Source organism: Lacerta agilis, chromosome 3, assembly GCF_009819535.1.
Source record: "Lacerta agilis isolate rLacAgi1 chromosome 3, rLacAgi1.pri, whole genome shotgun sequence".
Lineage (NCBI taxonomy): Eukaryota > Metazoa > Chordata > Lepidosauria > Squamata > Lacertidae > Lacerta > Lacerta agilis.
Genome location: NC_046314.1, coordinates 51,002,964 through 51,030,459, shown reverse-complemented (window position 1 = coordinate 51,030,459; position 27,496 = coordinate 51,002,964). Strand labels below are relative to the sequence as shown.

The window sequence follows — 27,496 nt, the reverse complement described above, 5'->3', positions numbered from 1 at the left end:
GGCCATTCCCAATTTCTTTATGGGAACATTCACAGTCCACTAACACCCATCAAAGTTGGTGGGAACAATTAGGGGAGAACTGTGTGTTTGTGTCCATGTTGCTCCTCCTTTCCAACTGCTCATCTCTCACTCTGTTTTAAGCTTTGCTGAAAATACTCCACACCTCTTCCACAGAAGCCTTTGGCTTGCTACTCTAATTCCCATATTCCACTGAAATAAAGTGTATTTGTGTAATCCTACATACATTTATCCAGAGGCAAATCCTACTGTGTTTAAAGGAGCTTAGTAATGTGTTTAGGATTCCACCCTGTCAGGTTTGCTGGGCATCTTAGAGTTAATGATGCAAGAGGCGTTCTGATCTTGGGAGCCTTGCCCACTGTAATACGGGCACTTTTCCTTTGTCTAGAAAAGGGGATGTTTGGTTTCACTTTTCCCTTAGCCTGACTGCTTTACTGCGTACTGTTACTGCTGAATGTGATTTATTTGTTTGCTGCAGACATGCAGCTCGAGTCTGTAGGACTTGTGTGTGTGCTACTAAATAAAGCTTAGTTAGATTAGTAGCACTGGCGTCTGTCAAGTTATTTCAAGACACCACGAAGCAGACCTCAACAAGCCATCCCATCGCTGCGTTTCACTCTGCTACTGAAGGACGCTCAGAGCGCAGCGAGAAGTATGCCTGGGCGCCATTGATGTCGGAGAAGATTGTAAAGGTGATTGATTGCAGTGCCGGTCAGCAGCACCACTTGGGTCAAAGCTTTTATGACCCAATACCACAACACACCCTTTTGCTCACATTCATTCTTGGTTGTCTTTTCCTTTTTTCTCTTCCACTGTTATGACACTGGTATCATAATTAAGCAGGAGTGGGGAACCTTATTCAACCCAAGAACTGCACTTCCTCATGGCCATGTGGCATGATGGGGCTATATGCCAATGATGGGTGGGGCAACAGATGTTACTCTTAAACCCGTACAGTGGCTGAAATCCAGCCACTTACAAATCAAGGTTCCTGCATGTCTGTCTGTCCATGCAGAAGCATCATTACGCTCCAGTACACATTCCAGGCAGGCAAAAAGCACTTGGGGAGAGTATGGAGCAGGGCAGGTGAGGGGCGTGGCCTGGAGAGAGGGGGTGTGGCTTGGAAAGGAGGCATTGTGTGGGAGGAGTCAGATGAAGAGCCTGGAGAGCATAATTTGGCCCCTGGGCCTGAGGCTCCCCATCCCTCAGCAGCATTCTCTGAAAAATCATCATCATAGTCATAAAACAACATGTCCTGGTCTTGAAAAGCCATAATCTCTATGGACAAATACAATACAAAATACTTTAACTGACAATACAGAGCTGCAAGATGTGGCACAGGAGAAAATGCAATCTACTGCATTATCTCTACATTTTGAAAGAGGCAGCCAACGAGGCACTTAGCATGAAAGTATATACCAAACTTCTTCTTCTTCTTGTTAACCAAGTTCAAATGCAAGATACACAAACACAAGATAGGATTTCAAGCTGCATTCCAAGCACAGGAAACAAAACATTCCTTAAAGCAATGAGTCGCTTTACAGTGCAGGCCATTCAGCCTAGACACTGTAAAAAGAAAACAATGGTTACTTTCACACTTTTCTGTAAAAGTCTTCAAAAGGCCCAATAAGCTGGATCTAGAGTTGGGAGTCTATTTTGTTACAGGTGAATGCTATAGACATGGGAAAACCTGAAATCAAGCGAGAGGTCAGGTAATTAGGTTCTATCTGCAATATTCACACTTGTATGCTACCTCTCCACCCATTCCATCTATCATGCTAATGCTATCATTTCCTCAGGCTTCCACTTGTCATACTTGTTAAATGGCTTGCATAACTGGGTCCATCCAGCACTGTAACTTGAAGACCCTATGTACTGTAGCAAGTTACTATATCAGTAGCAGGAATTACTGTGGTCCGCCTCCATTTGTGACAATCTGGAGTAAGTGTTCATCATGAAATGTTTTTGTTGCTCTCTGAACCATTAACGATACAAAAATAAAAACAAATTAATCTTAAACATATAACAGAACGAGGCATCTCACTTGTTAAAGGGAGTGTCTTTAAAAGTGTAACCTGAGTTACGGATTTTGAGATCGAGATTAATTTCATAAACACTTAGCTCAGTAATGTTTACCCTGATTGGCAGCAGCTCTCCAGGGCTTCAGGTTGGGATCTCTCTCAGGTCTACCTGCAGGTACCAGTGATGGAGCCCAGTATATTGTGCATGCAAAGCTGATGCTCTACCACTGAGCTGATTATAAATGGTGATTAAAATAATCAAGCTTTACAATGCAGAATCCTCTTAAAGCTGTATTTTAACTTCAGGATGCACAAAAAATATATAAACAATTGAGAAAACAAAATGTTTTTAACTATCCAACTAAAATGTGAGTTTCCAGAATAAACCAGAATATGAGCAAGAATTTGTCATGGCTCATTTGACTGCAAATAAGATTTTTTTCTAGGATGTAATTAAGAACAGCATACCAAATGATATGGAAGTAAGTAGGAGATAATTTTAACACTCATTAGGCACTTAAGTGAGAAAGCAATGAATGGCAGTATTAAAACAGTATTATAAAGTTGAAAAGACTGCAGGAAAGAATTCAAACAGCATAATAAATACTTTGTGCAGGGTGGAAACTCCTACTATGAACTGTTAACACATTTAAGTTTTCAAATATTTGTAACTGAGTACTCATATTGAAATAATATTCTTTTGCTATGATATAAACAAAGACTGAGCCAAATATCCCTTCCTCTTTGGCAGGACTATTAGTTGCTTTGAAAAGGGACCTGCCCATGGAAGGAGACACTTAAGACCTTTTAGGAGGAAGTCTTACCCTTTAATACTTATTTATTATTATGTATTTATTAAATTTGTACACTACCCTATACCTGCAGATCTCAGGGCAGTTCAGAATTTAAAAATAAATGGCCAAGGAATTTTCTTCCTTTTTCTACTTTAATATAAAAAGCTACCATTTCGCTGCCCACAAGAGCCCAGTGGGGTTCCCGAAGAAAACAATGCTGCATGGGAACAATGACACTACAGTCATACCCTGGGTTGCACACACTCCATGTTGCGTACGTTTGGATTAAGAACGCCCGCAACCCGGAAGTGATTCTGGAGCGCACGCAACCCCCGGATGCGCAGAACGCTTCTGTGCACATGCATGCGCAGAAGCGCTCAAATCGCGCTACTTCCAGGTTTTTTTTCATGCGTTCGGGATACGCACAGCCGCGTTACACACGGCCACCCGTAACTGATCACGTGCGTAACCCGGGGTTCCACTGTATGTAGACACTACCACAATGACACCTCAGGAGACAAATGGCAATCAGGCAGGGGGGATTTTCAGTAGAAAATGGGTACAAACCCTGTTCTGGATTCGGAGCACATTCCAAATCAGTGTGTCATAGCTGATTTTTCTCCAAAATAAAAGCAGTCTGATTAAGCATGCATGTTTACATACATGACTAACAGAATGTGTAGTTTGGGTGGGGGAGTTATAGGCATCTGCCATGGCTTTAGGCTTTGGAAAATGTGCACTCATTTCAAACAAAATTAAGGAAGAAAGCCAAAACGTCCTACCCTTTTTCTTGCTTCCCCCTCTCTCTATATATAGGGGGGGGGGTGCATACACACACACACACACACACACACACACACACACACATATATATATATATATATATATATATATATATATATATATATATATATTAGTACAAATGGATTTTTTGTGGGGAGGGGGCAGTAGAAAGAAAGATAAAAATATACCAACTAGGCTGAGCCGCCATTCTTTCCATGTAATCTCTGGCCATATTGATAGCTTCCAGGTTCTCTGGATAAAGCAGGCAGAACATTGCTAGAGCGCCCAAGTTGTTGCCGTAAATCTCATTCCATCGAGCACTGAAGTCCTTGGGATCCCAGGGAGGAAGGTACTCCAAAGGGTTTGACAGCATGGTCTCCACAGCCTCAGCCAACCGTGCCGAAATGTGTTGGTGTGAATTGGTGGCCTTGAATCGCAAATCCCGTATGTCTCCTCTGGAAAAGTAGAGCATTGGGTAGCTGTCGTAGTTGGCATTGACAAAAGGAACCACGGTGCTTGGGCTGTTATTGCTGCTGTAGACCAGTGCGAAGCAAACCACATGTATGAAAAACACACTAGGAGCCCCCCGTGTGTGAGTCCTCATTGTGGCATTAGAGCTCCAGGTCTCAATGGCAGCCGTACCATCTTTGAAGGAGCCTAGATAGTGGGGGAGGGGGAAAAGGGGGAGGGAACAAGAGTGATAGTTATGGTTAGTTTTGTGTAAAGCCACTGAGTATTCAAAAACTGAAAACACATTTACAAGGTGCTCCCCTCCCTCTCTATATCTCTCTCACTCAGATCCATTCAATGTCAAGTATAACACCTTATATAATTATGCATAATGCTCCACATGTGCCTAAATGCTAATTGCTGAATCTGAAATGCATGCAGTCTTTAAAAGTTCACAACTTTCAAGGAGAGGAACCTTAATAGGTGTGGGTGGGTGTGCGTAGGTGTGTGTGTTGGGGTGGATAGCTCATAGTAGGACAATCCGATGAGCCTGGAATGCTGGGCAGCCACTAGACTACAACAACTGCAGGCATAATGTAGTAATGACCCTATGCTCTATCAGTCACAGATTCAACAGAGCAGCAATATCTATATAAACAAAAGCCAATGTAGCAACAAAGACAGAAATTCCCACAGCATTCCTGTAAAATCCACAACCACCCACTAACCATGTTGTTGCATACAGAAAAATTACCCTTTCCCCAGCCCTACATGGAAGTTACCAACCAGTCCAGTACGCAGACAGACCTTTCACACAACTAATGTTCTTGTAAACCACTTGGAGGTTTTCTTACAATCAAGCAGTATATAAAATTTGTTAAATAAAGAAATTAACATAACTAAATGAATGGATATACTGTACTTGGCAATGTGGGCATGGAGAAGGCCTGCAAAGAGAACCAGTTATCTCAGCAAATTGCTCCACTTGTGGAACAAACAAATTCTATAATACTGCACTGCACTTTGGATTGCCTGCACTTAAAGGGCAAGCAGCACTTGGGAGGGGAGGGGCATGCGCATTGCGCATGGATGAGCAGAATCAACAGCAGCAGTACACTCATTGTAGGCAGCACTTACAGGCCTCCTATCAGCTCAGTGGGTAAAGGAAATGCATGGGGGGTGGAAAGTATACTGAAACCCAAGCACTATCTTGGACAGATGTGAATGTGACCTCCATAAAGCACAGCTTGCCTTTTGTGGGCACTACAGGCAACAAGAACTTTGGGTGTAAAAAACAACAACATGATAGCGGTGTATTCCCTTCCACCCAGCTTCATGTATGAGATCTGTGTTCCCCAGTGAGACTTATGTAGATTGCTATTACTGCCTGTATAATTAGTTGGAATAATGGCCTTATCATGGCTGTGGCGACAGGGTGGCAAAAGATGGGGGGGGCATTAATCTTTATTAAGTATTACTTGCTATCCCACCACCTATGCAGGCATAGTGTTGTAACACTGGCAGGGGTGAAATCAATATTTGATGAAGCATATTGTTCTAACAAAGACTTGCATCTGTCTCTCGTTACGAACTTCATCTTTCACCCCCTGTACTTGCAAAGGCTTCACAATTCCAATGCAAACATAAATACCATATTGGCTTGAATATAAGCCTCACCTTTTTCCCCCCAAATTCTGACCGTGAAAAGATAAAGTGTGGCTTAAATTCGTGACCTTACAAAAATTGGCTTTTACGATATCACTGCTGAAACAGACATATGGTAAAACGGAACATTTGCCATTTAAGGGTGTGAGTGCCTGTGGAATTTTAAGGGAGCGGCTTATATTGGGGTATTGTCTTCCCCCCTCTCTCCCCCCCTTGAATTTTAAAGTTGTGGCTTATATTTGGGTGCGGCTTATATTCGGGTCAATACGGTATATATTTTTATGGGCATGGCATTCTCATGCTGCAGGACTTGAAGGAGCTATCCAATCCTCTCCTCCCCATCACCTCTAACGGGAAAAGGATGGGAGAGTCCAAGAGGACAGGGCTCCTGCAGGTTGTACCTTTAATAGGTATGTAGATGAGGGAATTTCAGCATGAGTGGCTTGCATAACTGCTAAATTTCCCACTTTCATATACAGCTGCAAGAACCCTGTCCTCCCCGTTGCAACTGGTCACCCTACCCAGAAGGTTCAGATATACAGAAAGGTCTAATTTATTAGGCATAATTAAATACTGGGCTATTAAAATGTCTTTTCAACAATCAAGACAGTTAAGACTGCCCAATACCCTATAAGTAGCTTCTTACTGTACTTGCACAAAGGGGAGGAGGAGCAGGAGGGAGGGAAAGAGAAAGAGAGAGAGAAAGAGAGAGAGAGAGAGAGAGAGAGAGAGAGAGAGAGAGAGATCATGTTAACATCAGCCAAGCCAAGACTGTGTATGTCAGATTGGCTGACATTCACAGTTGCGGAGTAAATGATTTGGAATGTGGGAGGCTTGTACAGGAGTCATTAGAATTGTGTATAAAGCCTCTAGCTGTGACACGTCTTCATTAAGAGGAGAGGAAAAAACAGCAGAGTAGATCCTGGAAATGTATTTGAAATAGCTGGCCTTTAGGGCATGTGTGTTTTTTCCTATTAGCTTAAAAGAACCCTTCGATTTCACATGTGTAGATTTACAGCCTGTCACTTTAAAAGTTGAATGTAAAGTAAAAATGTATATTTTCCCAACTACCCGCCTGTTTAAAAAAAATGGCACACTCTGTGAAAGTAAAAAACAAAACAGGACTGTTTAACCATGGCTATTTCTCTTTCCTCCCATCAAAATTTCCTACCGACTCAACACAGGTCTTAGATAAAACGGGCTAGGATTCCCCAGAGGAAAGTCAGAGAATTCCTGAAATTCTCAAGAGGGAAAAGGTTACAGAAAGCAAGACCAAGAGAGATGGATTTATGTAAATAATGAACAGTAGTTTTCAATTATTAAAACCAGAAGTAGGCCGAGGGCAAGGGGAGAAAAATGACATCCAAAACCTACTGCACAATGATGTTTTTCCTGAGGGAAAGCCATTTCATAAGATTCAGAAAGGGGAAAACATGTTAGAAGTTAAGATAAACATAAGCCACACACAGAGATCAAGTTTTCCAAACCATAGGGCCCAAAATTAGACTAATAAATTAATGTTTGGGGCAGGAGTAATGATTCAAGTGAGGACTTTACACACACAAAAGTCAATGGACTGCTTATAAATTTATTTGCTGGCTTGTGGAGCTGTTGAACATAATCCCAAGAGCTTGAACCTGCGAGAATAGTTGTGATATTTGGCTGCTGGGCTGAATGGTTCCCTCCTTGCATTTTGGCATAAATTAAATACTACGATTGGTGGGGCAAACTGTCTCTTTTCATTACTGGCATAGTATTGTATCAACACTTAAGTAGAACAGGCTGTATCAATGCCACACAAAAGTACTGTAACTGCTCTCTAGTCACATTATTCTCTACCCCTGCAAAAAAAAAAAAAAAAAGCAGCTGTGTTATTCCTTCCACAGCAGTGAAAGAGGTGAATTTGAATCCTAAGCTGCATCAAGAGCTTTCCCACTCCAGCTGCAATTGATGGAATTCCCGTGCTGAATCCTGTGGGTCACTATTGGTTCATATATTAGTTGGTGCTTTGGACTTTGGGAAATCCGAGGATTGTGCCTTTATCATTAGGCACATTGTTAGGCCATGCCTACAAGAATAAACTCAAGATTAATTCCAAGCTTTCCATTCCATTTCCACTTTGTATTGGCCTTCTTCAACCAGGTTCCCTTCAGATGTTTTGAGCTAAAAACCCCATCAGCCCCAGCCATCATCTGAAGAGTTCCTGGTGGAGGAGGGTTGCTCTGAACGCAGTATGCCTCCAAATGTAGAACAATGCTGAGTTACCCAGTATAAGCAGCCTTCTACAGATAGCAGATTCCTTACACACATACACAGTATAAGACAGACAGACAAAAGGAGATGAAACACAGCAACTGTTGTTCCTTTGTACTGTAAGAACAATTCAAACACAAACTACTCAAAGGAGTTTGCAAAATATTTCTTGTTTCAGGCTTTTGAGGAAATCCTGGTTAGTCATTTATTTAGGTATGCTACATTCTGCGACTGAACTGAATTACGTCAGAGGTTTTCAACCTTTTTGAGTCCACAGCTCCCTTGAACAACTACATTCTTTCTGCAGCACCCCTGTGGAGCTCAGGAGCCCAATTATGTCACCCCTTGCCTGCAGAGCTGGCAGCTTCTCACCCTCCCTTATGGAGTGTTCTCTCAGCCTCCTCTCCTCTCCCTTCTCATTGGGAGTCCTCTGAGCAGCCGCAGCTGCCGCCCCTGATCTCTGAGCTGCCCCCTGCTCTGCCCGCAAAAGAGGTGCCTCCTCACACTGCCCTACAGGGTCCTGGGAAGCACCCCCTGGCCAGCCCCAGAGGCACCATTCGCCTGGGGAGCTGGTAGCTGCAACCAACAGCTGTGCAAGCCTTTGGGAGCCGAAGACGCAAGAGGGTATCAGAGGGAGGGAGGGAAAGAAAGAGGTACAGACCCCGCAGCACTCCTGATTATCATTCAAGGCACCCCAGGGTGCCACGGCACACAGGTTGAAAACCACTGAATTACTTGACTGTTTAAGTTCCCTTCTCTTACAAACACTTGGGGGAAATAGCTTTGTCAACTGTTTAGTCCTACCCCACAATATGGACCAGTTGCAGTCACGTGACAAGCAATGAACAATGAATAAAATTGTCTTGAGAACCAGTAATGCCAGGCAGAATAATCCAGACCTCTGAACTGCTGTGCTGGAGAGGGGTTTGGAAAAGGCAGAGTCCCCCCCCCCCCAGCTCTGCTGATTCTGCCATGGGGAGAGCTCCGCCATTGATGGGGAAGCCCCACAGGTGAAGCATGCAACAAGGTACTTATTAAGAGAGTGGGTGAGTTGAAGCTGCTGGTGGCGGTGGCGGTGGCTATGCCATTCTCACCAAGCCCCATTGCTGATAGTCAAGAGTTGGATTGCCTCCTAAGAAAACAGTATGCAGAGATTTTCAGTCACAATGCAGAACTTCTCAAGATATCCTTTTGATTATCAAAACACTACTTTTTGCATATTATTTAGCATACTTGATAAGAACACAAACATATGCTTTTAGAACCAGGCAGAAATATTTTCTTTATAATAATACATTGAAAAGTTTTTTTTTGTCAATTAACAAAGCAGCAAGATCCAAATATAACTTTCAAAAACTAAAAGCTGATTTCCATCCTCCAAAATCAACTTGAATTTAAGAGTGGCTTAAAAACTATAGCTCCTATTTAAAGAAACATTGTCTATATTTCTTTCTTTCTCACTTTGTAATAAAAAGTAACTCTGTTTCAACAACAGGAAAGTGTAGAATAGTGAACTGCAGAGCCAATGTGACCAAAGAGTATAGTTCATTGTTAGTGCTCTATATATGTAATTAAAGCTGCTATCCTCAGTAGGACTTCTTAGCAGCCATGTACAGGATTGTGTTGTAAAATACACAGGCAGTGTGAAGCTTTCTATGGTCTGAAATGACTGCTTCAAGTGAAGATGTGATAATGGGTGCTCCTAAATCCAGTTCTGTCACTGGAGGTGCAGGTGTCCTCATTGGCTAGGAACACATTTTACTAGCTTCATCTGCTAAGACAGCTATGGCCATTCATGGATTGCGATAGCTTGAACACAGTTGTTTATGCATCAGTAACCTCAAGGTTGGATTACTGCAATGTGGGGCTACCCTTGAACTTTGTTTGGAGGTGCAGAACAGGGTGGCTATTGTGCTTGTGGGGTCAAACTACCACCAGCACATTACACCTTGTTTGCATCATTTGCATTGTCTCCAATCTGCTACCAGGCCCAGTTCAAGGTTTTGATACTAACACCTGTTGGTTAGAGTATGGTGCTGATAACGCCAAGGTTGCAGGTTCAATCCCTGTACGGGGCAGCTGCATATTCCTACATTGCAGGGGGCTGGACTAGATGATCCTCAGGGTCCCTTCCAATTCTACAGTTCTATGATTCTATATGCTATAAAATAACCTCAGGACTTTGTTCCTTAGATTCCCAGTAGGTCACTGAGTTCTGCAGGAGAGTTTCTCCTTAAAGTCCCTAAAATAGCCACAGTAACTCGGAGCAGGGGTTTCAGCGCTGTCACTGTGACTGCTCCTATTTTGTAAACAGGATCCCTGTCAATATATAACAGGAGTTCACTATCTATACTTTCCGGAAACAAATGAAGAAACTTTTGGTTTCAACAAGCTTTCCCCACTGGCTGGAAAAGGTCTTTGCCTATCTTCAGTTGTTCGTTGTACAGTTTTAAAATCTGTTTTTACAGCATGTTTGTAAATCACCTTGAGACAAATGTAAAAGGCAATCCATACAGAAATAATCTACTTCTCACAAAACATGAAAATCCAAGTCACCCAAAATCATGGTAGAAAGACAAATGTTTTCTAACTGGGCATCCAGGAATACTCTACATTGCTACTTAGTCTATGGTGCTGTTTTGTATCTTCCTAAAACAACAAAATCTGTATTGTATCTTCCCAAAACCATGGAAAGAATCATGCTACAATTGTTACTAAGAGAAGATCACAATGAAGTTTTCTGTTGTCAGCAGAAATGGGTTAATGATAAACTGCCATTCCAATACAGTATTAATTCTTTTTAATGGTACTAACAGAGTAGCCATGAATAGGTAAATGCTATGCATTCATGTATCATCTTACCCCTGAAGTCAGTGTCTGCCTGCTGGCATCACACACCTGTCCTAGATTCTTGGCTACCCATTACTATCCATCACACACTCTGTTGCAAGTACAACTCAGGGACATATTTGGCACAATTAATACATTGAAAGAAGTATCTCAACCTGGCAACTAGCGACCGCATCATCTGTTGGATGTGCTATACAACAAGACAACAACAAAAAATCAAGCCACCTGCAGGTTATTGAGGAAAAAGCAATATTGGTCAATTCCACTTTTGTTATTTAGGTCAGGGTCTGGTCGCAAACAAATTAAAACTAAAGGGAAGGTCTATATAACCCTGCATTAAGATATACAATATTTAAGAGACTGGATCAGTGAGGAGTGTGAGGGGTGTGGAATCACTGAGATACTTCCTGTATCCTCAGGGTAGGCAGACATTGGGTTGGAAGATGGATCACCCCAAGTTAAGCATCTTCCCTCTAGTACCATCGAAGTTCGTTTTATGAAGGGAGGACTTGCATTTTTTAGGACTCCTACTGAGGCATGAGGACTGTTTCTGAAGCAAAATTACTGAAAGCACACAATGTGCCCCACCCAAATGAATCAACATGTCATGCTATTCTGTGGCTTTTGAAAAGCCACCCAGAAACAAGTCTAGAACACAAAGCTTTACCACAACAAGCCACACAATGCAAGTCTAATTGCTTTCAAGATAATTGTTGGTAGGATTTCAATGTAGTGCTAAGGAGATCACTCAGTCATCACAAGCATTTCCGCTTGCCAGAAGGAGTGATCTCCCCTTCCCCTCCCACTCCATTCACTGTTCTGGGGGAGGGTTCTCCTGACCTTCCCAACTCAATGTGGTGTGTGGGGAGGGGAAGCCTCATTACACCAGTGTAAGTCCTTGTTCAGGCTTCTGCTAGCAGGATCTCTTAGTGGAATCTGGTGCATTACGTTTCGTTCTACTTAAGAGGTCTTTACAAATTGTACTCATAAGCACTTCTCAGCAAGTCTGTTTCAAGGGGTTTCCCACATTCCCTGAGCCCCCCCCCCAATGAAATTACACCCAAGACTGTCTACAGAAAAATCACTTAAGAATGCTTTATTACTTTAATTGTTAAAGACATTCCTTTGACCATGTGGAGTGATGCCACTTGCTTGAAGTATTGTGACCAACCCCTAATTTCAGAGCAACAGGCCCTGTGACCTTTAAATGTAAATATGAATTTTCTAATAGTATTTTAAACACTGAAAACTCTTTTTCATTAATAATACCTGACATCCAATGTTAGCCATGCATGCTCAGAGCCGATTCACTGAAAACAATTAACTTCAGCAACTTATATCCATTGCTTTCAGTGGCGTGACTCATCAAGTATGACTTAGGTTTCTTAGGCCCTCGCCATATCTTGTATTATTCTGCATCTGGATTTGTTAGGAAGAAGTGCAAATGAAACAGTAACATTTTACTGAAAACAATAACACAGAATAAGTGGTTAAAGCAAATAATGCTTCGTCATTATAAAAGTGATTTATCAATTTAATGACAGACTGTAACAGAAGTGCTTTTAGTCAGTTCTATTAGGTTAGACTGCACCAAATTTTAGTGTGCTCATCCAATAATATTTTTAAAAGCATTAACAATAAGCTTTTTTATTGCTGATATCAACTTACAAAAATGTAAAAATAAAAAACCACCCAAAACTATGTTGCTATGTAGTTGGTCATAAATTATGTTGAAATTTTCCTCAATAAATTGCTTTTGGGTGCTCCCCTCCCCTCCTCAACTGTTTAAACAGATTTTTGCAGGCATATATTTTTCAGTTTTTCAGTTTACGATTATGACAATAGCAGCTGCAAGTTCTCCACATACCAATAGATCACAAGTTCAAGAAGGCCACTCCTTATTCTTTCTCTAGAAAAGTGTCAGCTGCAGATTTCAATATGGAGTAGTACTCAAAGTCATTGATTAAGCCACATGGAATTTCGAGAAGCCAAGAAACAGGAACAGAACAATTCTATCCTTGGGTTACGCCTGCTGAGTCATATAGGATTGGTCCTAAATCACAACACAAGCACAATGATTCAAAGGAAACATTATTATGCTGGGGTAGGAATGAATTTGTGCCAGCCTTACTACAAGAGACCACCACAAGCTTAATTGATACTCTAATAGAACTCCAGCATGACAAGGAGAAAAACTGGTCAGAGTTGAGAAAACAGCAGGAGAGAAGAAGAAGAAGAAGAAGAAGAAGAAGAAGAAGAAGAAGAAGAAGAAGAAGAGTTTGGATTTGATATCCCGCTTTTCACTACCCAAAGGAGTCTCAAAGAGGCTAACATTCTCCTTTCCCTTCCTCCCCCACAACAAACACTCTGTGAGGTGAATGGGGCTGAGAGACTCCAGAGAAGTGTGACTAGCCCAAGGTCACCCAGCAGCTGCATGTGGAGGAGCGGAGACGCGAACCCGGTTCCCCAGATTACGAGTCTACCACTCTTAACCACTACACCACACTGGCTCCCAGTGGAATTTAGTTAGAAACCTATGATCACTTAGGGGTCAGTTCAAGTCCTAACTATGATGTAAAGCTACACCTTCAGAAGACATGGGGATCATTAATAACATCCACCAACAAAAGTCTCACAAAGAGAAAAACAGCCGCTGACACCACCCTAGTCTCTCACTCTAGGCTTGCTTTTTATGGTGGCTGGAGCTTCCTCAGGCTGCCCACAGCTGTGCTCCATTAAGCAGGAAGCAGCACTCTTCATTCTCCACATATAGTTCCAGGTGCAGTAGGTTGGATGAGTTTCCCAAGCGGCCTCAAGGATGGAAAAAAGACAACCCTCCATGAATTGCTCTTTCTCCAGCTGCTTTGAAGTAAACAAATGCGTCCATATAACTGCCACCTTGCATCTCTCTCTGCCATCATTGTTCCGATGGAGAATATCATTCTGCCAAACTCTACAGGTGATTGTGGTACAACATCAGAGATCTTATATATCAAGACATGCTGCATGACACTGTCTCAGTCTGATCCCAATCTAGAGAACTAGGAGCATCCAAGTTAAGGACATGATTGTGCAAAGGGATTCTTTTGTGATCATGCAATACAATTAAAGTAGATGAAGGGCTGGTGGATAACACTTGTCTTACAGGTAACCTGCCACTGGATCCTGAACAATAACACCAATAATAATAATAATAATAATTTATTTTTTGTGCCCCGCCCATCTGGCTGGGTTTCACCAGCCACTCTAGTAACTAGTAACAGCAGCTTCATTGCTACAGCTGGAGCAAAAGGCAGGACAGTCCTGCAGGGAAGGCTCATGAGGGAAGAGGAAAACTTGCCTGTAGAGTAGGGGGTCAGCAAACTTTTTCAGCAGGGGGCCGGTCCACTGTCCCTCAGACCTTGTGGGTGGCTGGACTATATTTTGGGGGGAAAGAATGGTGCAAGAACACCACGAGCCCCAGTGGCTACTTACCGGTGTCTTGCAAGTGGCAGGGGATGGCAGCGGCAGGGACAAAGAGTGGCGCACGAAAAGGCTCCAGAGAGGGGCTGCTTAAAATGGTAGCCGCTCGAGCGCTGCTGCTGCTGCTGGCACCAACAAAGCCCAGCCCCCTTCCTCCTCTAGGCAGGGTGGGGAAAAGCTAGAAGGGAGGGAGGGAGGAAGTGCCGCCACCATGTGAGGGAGAGGGAGGGAGAAGGAAAGAATGCGCACACTGGCGATCCACACGGCAATTCTCGGACTGATCCAGAAGGCATTTGGGCCTGATCTGGCCCGCAGCCCTTAGTTTGCCTACTCATGCTGTAGAGTGTGACCCTTGCACATCCTTTATCCTCCTCCACACACAGGTGTGTGAAAGAGCATATAATTATTTGTGCCCTAAGAACTCTGAACTGGTTGAAGTTTCTACCACACAGGAGATACGGGGTGGTTATACAGCATTTACTAAGGGTGCCCCTGATTCCCCAAAGCCCCCACAATGCACCAATGGATGCAATGAGGAGAGGTGGTATTTAAAAAACCCAAAATAATCAATCATCCTTGACTTCTGTCAACTTGATGCTTTTTACACAATAGCTTAGAAACAAAGGAATGGCTAAAACAGCAATACTTAACCCAAGATATGTCCAGCAGACTAAGTTTTGGTTACATAATTTGAGGTTTGTTGCTTGAGAAAGTCATCTTATCCTAATATATATTCCCAACCAAAAGGCTTTTCTATGTGAACACAGGTTGAATTTTAATGGAGACATATTTACATGTATATAAGAGGCAAATAGGGCTCCATATACTCTTAAGCAAGGCCCTATTCTCTTCCATTATTAAATTTGTATCTTTACAGCTTGTGACCTCTAGTCTAACACTTTATACAGCATACTCTCACCTAATAAAAAAATTAAGATGGTTTTTCCAGCTACCATAAGCAAAACCCGCACAACTTTTAATTCACTTATGGTGACTTGTAAACTCAAAATATACTGTCTAGATGGTTATAGTAGAATGTCTTAGATGCAGACATTCAAAATAAATATGCAAAATAATCAGCATTGCATAAATCCCAAAATAATTAATTTTTAAAACCAACCAAATAAGTCAAAAAGTCTATTTCCTACTTATGAAAGTTAGTTATGTTGAAGCAGGATTCCAGATATAGAACTGTGCATATGGGCAAAGCAAGTACCTTTTATACAACCTTTTGGTTTTTAATATAAATCAGGAAAATCTTGCTAGTTAGAATGCATGCTTGTTACTTTTAAATTAAAACTAGCACAAGGTAAATAAATCACAGTGTTAAACTACAGGTAAGGTTCTCTCTCCATTATACTGTTCTAGGTTCCCTTGAGAAGAAGGGTGGGATATAAAGTTAATGAATAAATACTGGTGTTCTTCATAGGCTATTTTCTCAAAATAGTTCCTCTAGTTTGGAAATCATTAGGAGGTTTTAATTCCTCTGGCTATATTCAAACATGAAGATTTGCCTCTTCTCTGAATTCCTAAACTGTGAGCAGAGAAGAGCTATCATCAATGAGAGTGTCAAGGAGTTGTAGTCCTCAGTTCTTGATGCAGCAGGTTTGAGAACAGGGCTAAACTAAGTGATGCTTCAGCTCAGGATTTGTGGCAGAAGCCTTCAGAAGCCTAATTGCTTCACTTCACACCTGCTCACTACCAGGCTTAGCATTGCTAAAAGGAGACAAAGACAATGAGGCATAGGGTACTCCAAAGACTTCAGCAGGTATTGTTGGGGGGTGAATTAGGGATATTATATTTTAGCGTAAGTGGTACCTCTGGTTATGAACTTAATTCGTTCTGGAGGTCCGTTCTTAATCTGAAACAGTTCTTAACCTGAGGTAGCACTTTAGCTAATGGGGCCTTCGGTTGCCGCCGCCATGCAATTTCTGTTCTCATCCTGAAGAAAAGTTCTTAACCCGAGGTGCTACTTCCAGGTTAGTGGAGTCTGTAACCCGAAGTACCACTGTACTTTATCACAAATTAAATGCATGCTTTATCTCAATATTCACTAAGTATACATTTTGGTTGTTGTTTTTTAAGCTGAGAACTGTATTGCAAATTTTTGAAGTGTGAAATCCGAATGATAAATGAGCTCTTATCTATTTATTTGTTTGGGTTGATGAGTTAGTAGATTTAATTCCTTAAAAATAAAGACAGTTAGTTCCAAATGTGCACAGAAGATGAGGAACCATTTGTGAAAAATGGAGAAGATGCTGAGATCAGGTTCTCTTTCATAGTGAAACCAACTGGTGTTTGGCTTTTACAGTAAAAAGCAGTGGGGGGATATGATTTAGTGTGTTGTCAGTTCACTGTCCAACCATCTTGTCCTCTGTCGTCCCCTTCTCCTTGTGAGGGCACAAGGAGAAGGGGACAACAGAGGACGAGATGGTTGGACAGTGTTCTTGAAGCTACCAACATGAATCTGACCAAACTGTGGGAGGCAGTGGCAAATAGAAAACAAAATCAAACGTTTATGTATTACTGTTTCTGATAACTCTTATAATTTTCTTACACATACAGATCCTGAAAGTTGACTACACTCCTGAAAAGTAAAAGTTCAGATATCTAAGACTCAATGGTTTAAAACAACAACAGAGGAGAGATCAAGCTCCATCTACCTGTCAAAGGTGATACTACAAACCTTGACATTGCTAGGAACAGATCCCAGATGATGAATAGCTACCCTGTTTGTGCATGCCTTTATCACCAGGGTTCCCTCCTCTGAGCCCTTTCCTGTAGTATTCATGCCAACTTTGAGAATGGTAAACAGTGCAAGAATCTGAAGAACTGAATTGCTTGGTTCTGGCTAGCTGTCTCAAAATATTAATGGTGCCTGGGAAGGAAATGTTTATCTGTGCTTCTTTCTTAACTATTTTTGATAGACATGTTCTTTGTTTTATCTGCTGACAAATGCAGTAAAAGGTAATGCTGAGCTTATGACCTCAAACTGCTCTGATAAGAAAAGCTGTGAAGACAATATTTTGACTTGAGTGCAGAGTTAGTTCAGGGCATTACACAACGACGCCTACATTCCAAAGCACAATATGTTATATGTTGCACAATCCTATTCATGCTTCTTGGAAATATGCCCTACTGTGTAAATGGGGCTTACTTCAAAGTAGGTGTATTTAGGACTGACACCTTAAGATATGAATGCTCCAGCACCTACTATTAGATAGTCCTGCTGTCAAAGGAATGGCATGTTTCACTATGATGTTACAAACTTCTTTGATAATTGAATTCATATATATACAAACAAACAAACAAACAGGTAAACAAATATTTCACATACGCTACTAACACCAATTACAAACATTAAAACACCCTTGTGACTTCCCTCCACCAACATTCGCCTTCTTTTGTACAGTATTATTGTATTTCACATTGCAATTTATATTTTTGTTTCTTAATTCTCTTAACTTAACTATTGTTTATTCTTACTCGACTTTACAAGCATTAATCCAAACATGTTATTTTTTGAGCAGTGTTTGGACATATAATCTTTAAACCATTTCCATTGTAGTCATAATTTCTTATTTGATTGATACATTATTACTGCAGTTAGTTTTGCCAATTCTGCTTTGCTTCTTTATTTTGTAATGTTAACCACATCTTGTATTCTTTGAGTTCACCAACCAACTCTGATTTTGAAAGATAGCAGAAGCAAGAGTTCGCAAGTCATGTTACTGACAACAATATTTAAAAAGAGTAGTCCAATATTTCTGGGAGATTTCTTTGCCTCCATACCTTTGCCCTAAGCAAGCAAAGCAATTGCCACATATACAAGGCAGTGATTTTTGATGATATTACTTTCACACTGCCTTGTCAGTTTCCTTTGTTATTAAAATATGATTAAGTGTTCCAGTGAGAGAAACTGAGATGCACGTTTGCCTTTATTTCATGTGTGTGTACAGTGGTACCTCGGGTTAAGAACTTAATTCGTTCCGGTGGTCCGTTCTTAATCTGAAACTGTTCTTAACCTGAAGCACCACTTTAGCTAATGGGGCCTCCTGCTGCCGCTGTGCCGCCAGAGCACGATTTCTGTTCTTATCCTGAAGCAAAGTTCTTAACCTGAAGCGTATGTAACCCGAGGCACCACTGTATACAATATATACATCAGACCCAAAATGTATTGTGGGGGTTACGTTCCAGGGATAGCACATAAAGCCAAAATCACATATAGTGAAAACACATTGGGTGCAATGGTAGGTGAGATTGCCAGTCCTTTTTCCCTGTACACCCACCCAGTTTCCATTTTAAAAAAATATTGTTGCCAAGCACATAAAGCTGAATGCGAACAAGTTAAATGCATGTAAGTTACTACTGTACTTTGGCAGACAAAGCTATTACCAGGAAAGCACAGCAGCAGTGCTCCTTTCTTATTTGCTCCATTTGCAATGTATTCATCCTTTCCCTTCTTGTCCCCTTCTCCTCCTCAGTACCTCTGGAAACCAAAGTTGTTGCAATGGAATCCATTGATAAAGAGTCAGAGACACGGTGGAACATTTTTCTAACTTTTGAAGTGTGGCACCTTCAAAAGGGGGTCAAAGAGAAACTGCAGAAGATTGGTGTGGGGCCATGGAAGGGTTATTTCGTATAAGAGTGTGGGCTCAAATTCACTTAACAAGTATTAGTTTTCACCCCTCAGGGAGTCTCACCTGCCTTTTGTTTATGCGGTCAGCATGGTTAAAGGCTGCCAAACTACGGGTTCTTCCTGTTAACTTTTCAATGTATGCATCTCCATACAAGATAATGTCAGTTTTGTATTTGTGGCTTTGAGTATAACAGTTATAGAAGTAGAATGGCACTTATTCCAGAATGTAGTTCAGAATAACAGAGGGTGAGCACTCTAAGCAGGGTACACCTGCTGGGTCTCTCCAAAGTGGCTTAGCCACTAGGTCACTGGCTCACACCTTTCCATGGTCAGATAAAGCAAATTCTGACCTCTAAGTGAGCTCACTGATGCTGCAATTCCATACATACTTGTTCCCAATGAAACATGGAAAGGATTAGGCTGAACTGGTGTTCAATCTAATGCAAGTGCATAACCTTGACTAGATTGAAACTGAACATTTAACCATTTTCTGTGTTCTGCCCCACCATAACAACATTTGCATATGGAAGTGCAAGAGGATCAAAGGTGCATTTCAGCATAATGTGTGGAAATGATCTAAGACAAAGCATGCTTACCAGGGAGTAAATCCCATTCACCACAGTGAGATTTACTCCTGAGCACAAGATTGTTCTGTATGAGTCTATGGCTGGCTGTAACATTACAGAGCAATCCTGCCTTAGTGGCTGTTTCACTGCTGGGCAGGCAGGAGTTACGGTATCCCTTTGATTCTTCACTCAAAAGTCATGCCTGCCAAACAGACTCCCAAGAACAAAAACAAGAGCAGGGCCAAGGCCTAAAACCTTAGGCCTTCTCAGAACGTCTTTAAATTCACAAGAAGCTGCTAGCCCTTGCTCTTGTTTTTTGTTCTTGGGAGTCTGCTGCTCTTGGCATGACACTTGGCGAGAGTGAAGAATGAAAAGGTGAACTAGCAACGGAAAAACTCCCAAGTGCCTATACTACTGCTCTGTAAATCCTGCTCACACCGCTGGCATTTCACATTTGAGGGTGAAGCAGAGGGCTTGCTTTTGTGGAGATCAGAGGGAGATGAGATGGAGAGGCGCAGCAAAACACACATCTCTGAGCCTCAGCCACAGCATCAGCCGCAATATGTGCAAACTCACCCACCCAGACCGCGTCCCAGTCCTTTAAGCCTAAATGGATGAGCAATCGGTCCCTTCGATTTTCTGTGAGAGGGGAGAAGCCTCCAAGTAGAGCGGGTCTTCCTCTCATCGAAGTCCACTCCCAGCATAATTTTAGACATGCATGAGTTTGGACAAACTGCGGGAGGCAGTGAAAGATAGGCGTGCTTGGCTTGCTCTGATCCATGGGGTCACGAAGAGTCGAACACGACTGAACAACAACAACAACTCCTACCGGTAATTATTTTCGTGGAGCTTCCTTTCAAGTAATCTCCCCAAGCCAGGATGCGCAGGCATGATGCAAGCCCTTACTCCTGAAGTTCTGGCGCTTTCCTACCCCGGGGCTTCATTGTCTGCGCCTAAGTTCAGGAGGGAAGGTTGAACCCAAGGGCGCCACCCACCCATTTCCACCCCCCCCCCGCTCATCGAACCACTGGCTCTGCCTCAGCTGTCAGGATAAAGCGCCTCTGGGCATCTGCAGAGCGCGCTGGCCTTGCCCTCCGCGCATTTCACTGCCACCCAGCACCTCTCCTTGCTTCCACACCCAGCAGCGCCCCCAAACGCCGAGCAGGGCCGAGTAAAGTTCCCCCAGCTACGAGGATGCCCGGCCGGCCATTTCTGCCGTCGGGGGTGGTGGGGTTTCTCTAGCGCTTACCTCTCCCCCAGCTGGCCGTTGCGCAGACCCTCTCACTCCATGGCGGCAGCAGGAGGTCGACTCCCCGCGCTCTGGAACCGGCCGCCTCCGCGCCTTACAGCGCTGCCTCCCGGAGTCAAGCGCTCATTCCGGGCGGGCGAAGAAGCGAAGTCGTGGCCCCTCCGCGCGTGCGGTGGATGCTCGCTCGGGCGGGTCGAGGGACGGACGGAAGACCACGGGGCCGCGCGAAGCGGCAGAAGGGCTTTTGCAGGCGCCTCAGCTCCGCCAGAGGGAGGAGACCGCAACGTCACCGGAGAAGGGGGAAAGGGGCGAGGAGCCCCTTAGTCCCACCTCCCGCCCGGATCCCTTTCTCTTCTGCTGCTGCTGCTGCTGCTGCTGCTCTTCTTTTGCAGTTGAGGCGTCGCCCGCGCGCCTCGAACTCCTTTGAAGTTGTTTTCCCGCCAAAAGAGCCAGCGCCCGGGCAGGCTTCTCTGGGTGACTGAGGCGCCTCATTTAGTCAGCCCTGAGGGGACGGCTGGATTTGTCCCCCTCCTCACCCCGCGCTGTCTTGCAGAGAGGAAAAAAGCTTCCTCCGAACAAGCACCTCCCCTCCCTTTGGGAGCTGGGGATGTTAACACTTCTACAGGCCTATAAGCTAACTTTTTAAAAGTACGCGCTCAACATACAGCTCAGTTTGCGTCCAAGTCCCCAGACTTTCCTGCATAAACACAGGCTTTCCTGAATGTTTGAGGACCTCCCTCCTCCCCCCATTTCTTTCCTCGCCCTCTGTGGAGAAAAGCGCCCCTCAGAAGTCAACAACAAACAACCTTCCCTCCCCAAGAGTAAATAGGATTGCCACCCTCCTCAGGGGGGCTGTAATTCAGGTGGAACCAGGGGGAAGATGGAGCATCCTGACTTCAAAGGGCAAGATGGTATCTCCCTCCCTGTTTTCTACCAGAAGCAGGTCAAACTGGCAGCTGACTCTTACTTCATTGCTGGCAAATGGTGTCCTCCGCTACTTGAGGGGAGAAGTCTACCTTAGGAAAGGCTATCTGGCTGCACACACAGTTCCACACTCTCAACACCACCTTGTCACAACTGCCCAGTAGGTAGAGCCGATGATTCACCCCTATGGCCAAGCTTTTCCCCATGTGTCACTTTCTTCACATCCAAATAAGGTAAATGGGAAGGGGTCGGTGGGTGAGAAGCATCCATTTCCATAGCCAACATTTGGCCCACAGCCTTCCTGTTGCTGACATGTCCTTGTAAGGTATATATACCATGGACACTCCCCACCTACAAGCCATATGAGCAGCTCTGCAACAAAGAATGCTTACAAGCTGATCCTATGTGTGTTTATGCAGAATCAAGTCGGGCTAACTCCAGCTTAGAAGAGAGTTAGCTACTAAGGCAGAACACGCCTGGAAAAGACTACAAAGCTGAACTGAGGAATACAAAGTGACTTGGCTAGGGAAACAGCCTAGAATAGGTATAGCTAGTTGTTTATTTTTTGCACTTATGCGTAACTAACTGTAAAATTAGCTTTTCTTTACCCTATTTTCTTAAACTGTTTTATTACTAAACCCATAAGTAAAAGCATTGTTTGTTTTTTAGGAGTGGGGATGGGAAATGGTCTGAGGTCTTGTTCTTCACCTCAGGCCTAGGTGTTAAACCACTTTATACAGTACCAAGTGTAGGATGGGCTGGTTAGTCCACAAGGTTAAACGGATGCTTAGCAGAGCCAGCCAGAGAAAAATTGAGATACCCACACAGTGGTAGCTGTGAAATTAAGGAGGAGGAGTTGGTTTGGCCTGTTTGCTTGCCTCCATTCTCTCTCATGGTGCAGCCTATATGCTGTCAGACCTAGTAATATTTTATACTTAAGACAGACAGGGACAAAACAACAGGAAAAGTAAATATAAATAATAAAATGGAAGGCATGGCATGACATTTTAGGAAAGAATTGGTTTAGACTGGGATAAGAAAAGGTTTAGGTCACACAAGCAATATCAAACCACCAGCTGCACAAACTCTTTTAAGCATTGTGGCTGCTTAGATAATAAGTTTGCAAAGATCAGGGAGGGGGGAATGCTGACCAGCTTCTGATATCTTGTTGTACTATCCCTCCCCAAAAGCACCGTGGTTTCAAAGTCTTTATTTTATTAGAAGCTAGAATTATCAGTTACAGAACTATACTTTGTAGACACGGGGCAATGGATTCAAACTGCAAGAAAGAAGATTCCACCTAAACATTAGGCAGAACTTCCTGACAGTGAGAGCTGTTCGGCAGTGGAATTTGCTACCAAGGAGTGTGGTGGAGTCTCCTTCTTTGGAGGTCTTTAAGCAGAGGCTTGACAGCCATCTGTCAGGAATGCTTTGGTGGTGTTTCCTGCTTGGCAGGGGGTTGGACTAGATGGCCCTTGTGGTCTCTTCCAACTCTATGATTCTAGGATTCTTTTTTCCCTGCCTGGCATTTTCCTTTTAAAAATTTTGCTAGAAAAACACATATCCTTTTGAGTTTCCAAAATCTACTATCTGAACCTTCACTGAATCAGGCTACTTTGGTTCTCTGTTCAGGCTCTCATTCACATGCACAACACAGAAGCATATGAAAGACATGACTAACCTATTCTTTTTCTTAAAAAAAGGAACAATGTAAAACAAATTGTGTTTATATTTAGTGGTTTAGAAGTTTGCTTCCCCTTTTCTAACTATAAATATTTGCATGAGAAGAAAATAGAAAATAAATTCTTCTGAAAAATCTATTTCCCCTACTTCCCATCTCCTATTCTAAATGCACACTTCTTATTTCTCCACAGTATTTGTCCTGCAGTTATTTCCTTGTGCTTTGTTGAAACACTATTGTCTGTGTTTCATGCACAAATGCAAGTATACTGCATTTTTCAACTTACTTGATCTTAAAGCAGTCAAGCACACACAAGGCATTTTTTAATATTTATGTTAGGATTTATAGCCTGCCCAGTAGTTTCATTGTGATTCACAACAGTTGAACATAACTGAACAATAGTTACAGTTACAGGTAGGTAGCCATGTTGGTCTGCCGTAGTCAAAAAAAAAAAAAAAAAATTCCTTCCAGTAGCACCTTAGAGGCCAACTAAGTTTGTTCTTGGTATGAGCTTTCGTGTGCATGCACACATCTGAAGAAGTGTGCATGCACACGAAAGCTCATACCAAGAACAAACTTAGTTGGTCTCTAAGGTGCTACTGGAAGGAATTTTTTAAATTTTTTATTTTGTTATAACTGAGCAATAAAATACTAAAAAAAAGCAGTATGATAGATTTTAGCAGGCGGTTTAAAATCAATATAATTTATAATCTTAGAGGCAGTAAATAAATTCAAAGAATTTTTAATATTGTTTTATTGATTTCCAATATGTAACAGTTACAAAAAAGAGAGAAGATGACACAAAAAGAATATTTAGGTATATTTAAAAGGCCAACTTGGTTGCCAATAAAATTCTAAAGATAACACAGACAGCAGATAAACTTGCTTAGGAAGGAAACCCCATAATATGGTTGCCAGCCATTAAAAGACATTTTTTCTCTAAGAGTACCCAACTAAACTTAGAGGTCTGGGCACCTGGAGAAGGGTCTCCAGTGTAGATCACTGTACATGAGGTTGTCCTTCTGTCCCACAGAAGCATCTAGGATAGCTTTCGGTGAAGTATTTTTGCAAAGCTACCCAGAGAACGTAAGTGCCCTTAAAAACATGTAGATATTTTAATACATATTTTAGATGTAGATCTTAATTGGTAAGTATGTTCATGTGGAGAAAAATTGTGTTTCAGAAATCAGAGAGTCAGGCCATTTAGGGATTTAAAGGCTGGGACCTAGCACCTTGAATTGAGCCTGGAACAAGATGGTGTCCAGCAGAGCTCTTTTGAGACTCGTATGACATGACTGTGCCTACATCATTTGTATGTTTGATTAATCATATATACTTGAAGAACTGATGAAGCTTCCTTCGCGAAACCTGTTGTAATCCGGAAGGCAGGTCTTCTTCCTTCTTCTCAGGTGCCCCTCTGTGAAAAGATTCAAGATGACTACATCCCACTACCGACAGCTTTGTTTTTCTGCCCTAGTGAACTTTTGAAAACTTATGTTGGCACCGAGCTGTTTGAATACATCCCAAGCTGAATGGTTCTTTGGTATTGATTTTGGTCATATACGTTACATGTATATAAGTGTATTTGGTTCTATTGTTTGAATTTTCATTACAGTATTTTTGGCATTATTATTATTATTATTATTATTATTATTATTATTATTATTATTATCATTATTATTTCAGCCGATGTGCAGTGGTTTTGTTGTTACTGTTGCTGTTTAGCACCACTGTGGTACTAGAACATATCTAAACATTTTCCTTTCATTTGTTGCCTATAAAATCATCACCTCAATTTATAGAGCTGTAAATGCAAGTAAATTGCTTTATACTTTTCAGTCTTCTTCCTCTCTCTGTGTGTGATTCAAGCTCACAGTTCCATTGTGGCCTAAAACCCCCAAGTCCTGCCTACTTTTTCACCGACGTGCATACCCCTCATACTTTCATTATTCTCTTCAGCTTATTCTGCCTTGCTGTAGATCCGAAATAGTGTTAAGTGCAAGGAAAACCCATAGCAAGTTTTCCTTGAGGCCTCTTCTTGTGAAATTTAACCCACTGTTTTACATTTCCCTCTGGGTTCTTTTTATTTCTCTCTCTCTCTCTCTCTCTCTCTCTCTCTCTCTCTCTCTCTCTCTCTCTCTCTCTCCCTCCCCCCCCCCTTTCCCGCTGTGTCTCGACAAAGTCTAACGAAGGCCGAGGCCAACAGTTAGTCAGATGGAGCGAAATATCACAGCACATTTTACAGGCAGGAGTAAACTGCCACATCAGCAGGCTCAGTAATGGAGGAAGGTGAAAACAGTTAAGGAGTTCTGGCAAAAGATCCAACCCCATTCTGAAAGAATAACGTTTCAACAGCTGGCCTGTGATAGTCTGAATAAAAGTGTGTACTTAAGCATTGCTTCCTTTGAGATTCTCATTCTATGGTACTAAATAGGAAAAACGTTCTAAGGCAACTTCCTGCTATCTCACGTTCAGTGTTTTTATACTCCTTTCATATTGGCTGCTAGCTATTGGAAAGCTGAGAGATGCTGACAGGACAGAGCTGACAATTCCTAAAGCTGGTTCTCCCACTTAACCTTTTTATCCTATTCTCCCAAAGCAACTGTGTCCTACAGATCCTGAGAAAGAGGTAAGGAATATCAGTTTAAACCTCTTTCCAGCTTGGAACTGGCATCACAAGAGGGGAAGCAAACTGCAGGAGAAGCACCATTTACCTATTTGAAGCACACCCTATCACTCATCTTAAATCAAGCCCTATCTCATAACCTGAACTTCAGCCTTATCATCTCAAATCAAACTCCTATCTAACTCCCTCCTTCAGAAACTGCTCCTTTTATTCTTCCCCCTAAAGTGCTGTTCCTCCCCACTCTGTGACTGGCTGACTCTGTAGCCAACCAGAGAGCGGCTCCAGCACTCTGGTGGAATTTCATCACCAGACTGGTTTGGCTCTGCTGTCCGTCACCATGGGCATTGCCATTAAAATGGTTTGTGCGTGCCACCTCATGGGATTATGCGGGGTGGGACTTACCTGCTCCCCTCCCCCATTATTTTATTCAAGTTGGCGCCCCTGGCAGGAAGGTTTGCATGGGAGAGGTGCCCCCCAAACCTTTGCAGGCACAAACAGTATAGAAAGTGGGATCACATGTCATGTGACTGCCCCAATAGATAGCATCATGAGCACAAATAACCATGAAAGCACGATAAACAGGATGTCTGGAGGGGCCCTAAGGGTTTTTCTAAGATTTCAGAAAGACAACTCTGGGGTGTGACACAGAACTCAAAACAATGTTTTGAAATCTGTTGATGGTCCAGAGGGGCAGGAAAGCTTTAAAAAGCAGTACAGTATCTATCAGGACTTCACTGACACAATGAGATTACATTTCCTGTGGCAGCTGCACACTAGTTTGTAAGAGCTCCCCATCAAAATGGCATGCTAGCAACTTCTGTTAGAACACAAGATATACACACGGTGTGGCTCCTCACAGAGCTTTGTTTATATACACATCTTCTGAAATAACATAACTCACTTTGGTCCCTGATCTGTTTGGCAGTCAAAAGGCTGAAGCGTCTTGAAAGAGAAGAGTCTCAGTATAATTAGGGGCTCTTATTTAACTTCAGATATATCACTGTAAGATCTTCTTTTGTCTGGGGTCAGCAGAGTTGCTTGCTTCTTCTTTGAATTCAACATATACTGAACAACCTCAGGGAGAAGAATAAATTAATTGTCTCAGATATATATCTATACCTATCTATCATCTATCTGTCTATCTATCTATCTATCTATCTATCTATCTATCATCTATCATCATCATCTAAAAACAGCAAACAGTACTCAAAAGTAAGGATAAGTGAATATGTCAATTTCAGTTTTCTATGTTTCTCACGTTTCCAGTCTTAAGTTCTGTTCTGCACATTTCCACATCAGTTTGCAGTTTTAAAAAGCCTTCACACATATTCATTAGAATTTTAGTGTGAATTTCTCCTAGTATACACAATTTTGCATGCGACTTTCCCCGATACACACATTTCACCCCAAGCAATCTTTGAGTTTAAATGAGAACTGACTTGAATTTATCCCCTCTCCCTGCTCGGAAGTAAATTCCACTGAGTTCAATAGGACTTACTCCAAGGGAGGTGGGTA

The 27,496-nt window shown here is 42.4% G+C and overlaps 1 protein-coding gene across 2 annotated transcripts in view; it reads right to left on the bottom strand.

The window, feature by feature from the left end:
• DSE (dermatan sulfate epimerase) overlaps positions 1 to 21,210 on the bottom strand; it is a 37,080-nt gene extending 15,870 nt beyond the window's left edge. Inside the window, exons 1-2 of one of the 2 annotated variants that reach the window (XM_033143643.1) lie at positions 20,751 to 21,210; positions 3,805 to 4,273 (exon numbers count right to left, since the gene is read on the bottom strand). In XM_033143643.1, coding sequence (XP_032999534.1) covers positions 3,805 to 4,220 — 416 coding nt within the window. In that variant the 5' untranslated portion in view covers positions 4,221 to 4,273; positions 20,751 to 21,210. Of the gene's footprint in view, positions 1 to 3,804; positions 4,274 to 20,750 lie in introns of those variants that run through there. The other variant, XM_033143644.1, reaches the window with a different exon arrangement.
• Between the last annotated feature and the right edge of the window lie 6,286 nt (positions 21,211 to 27,496).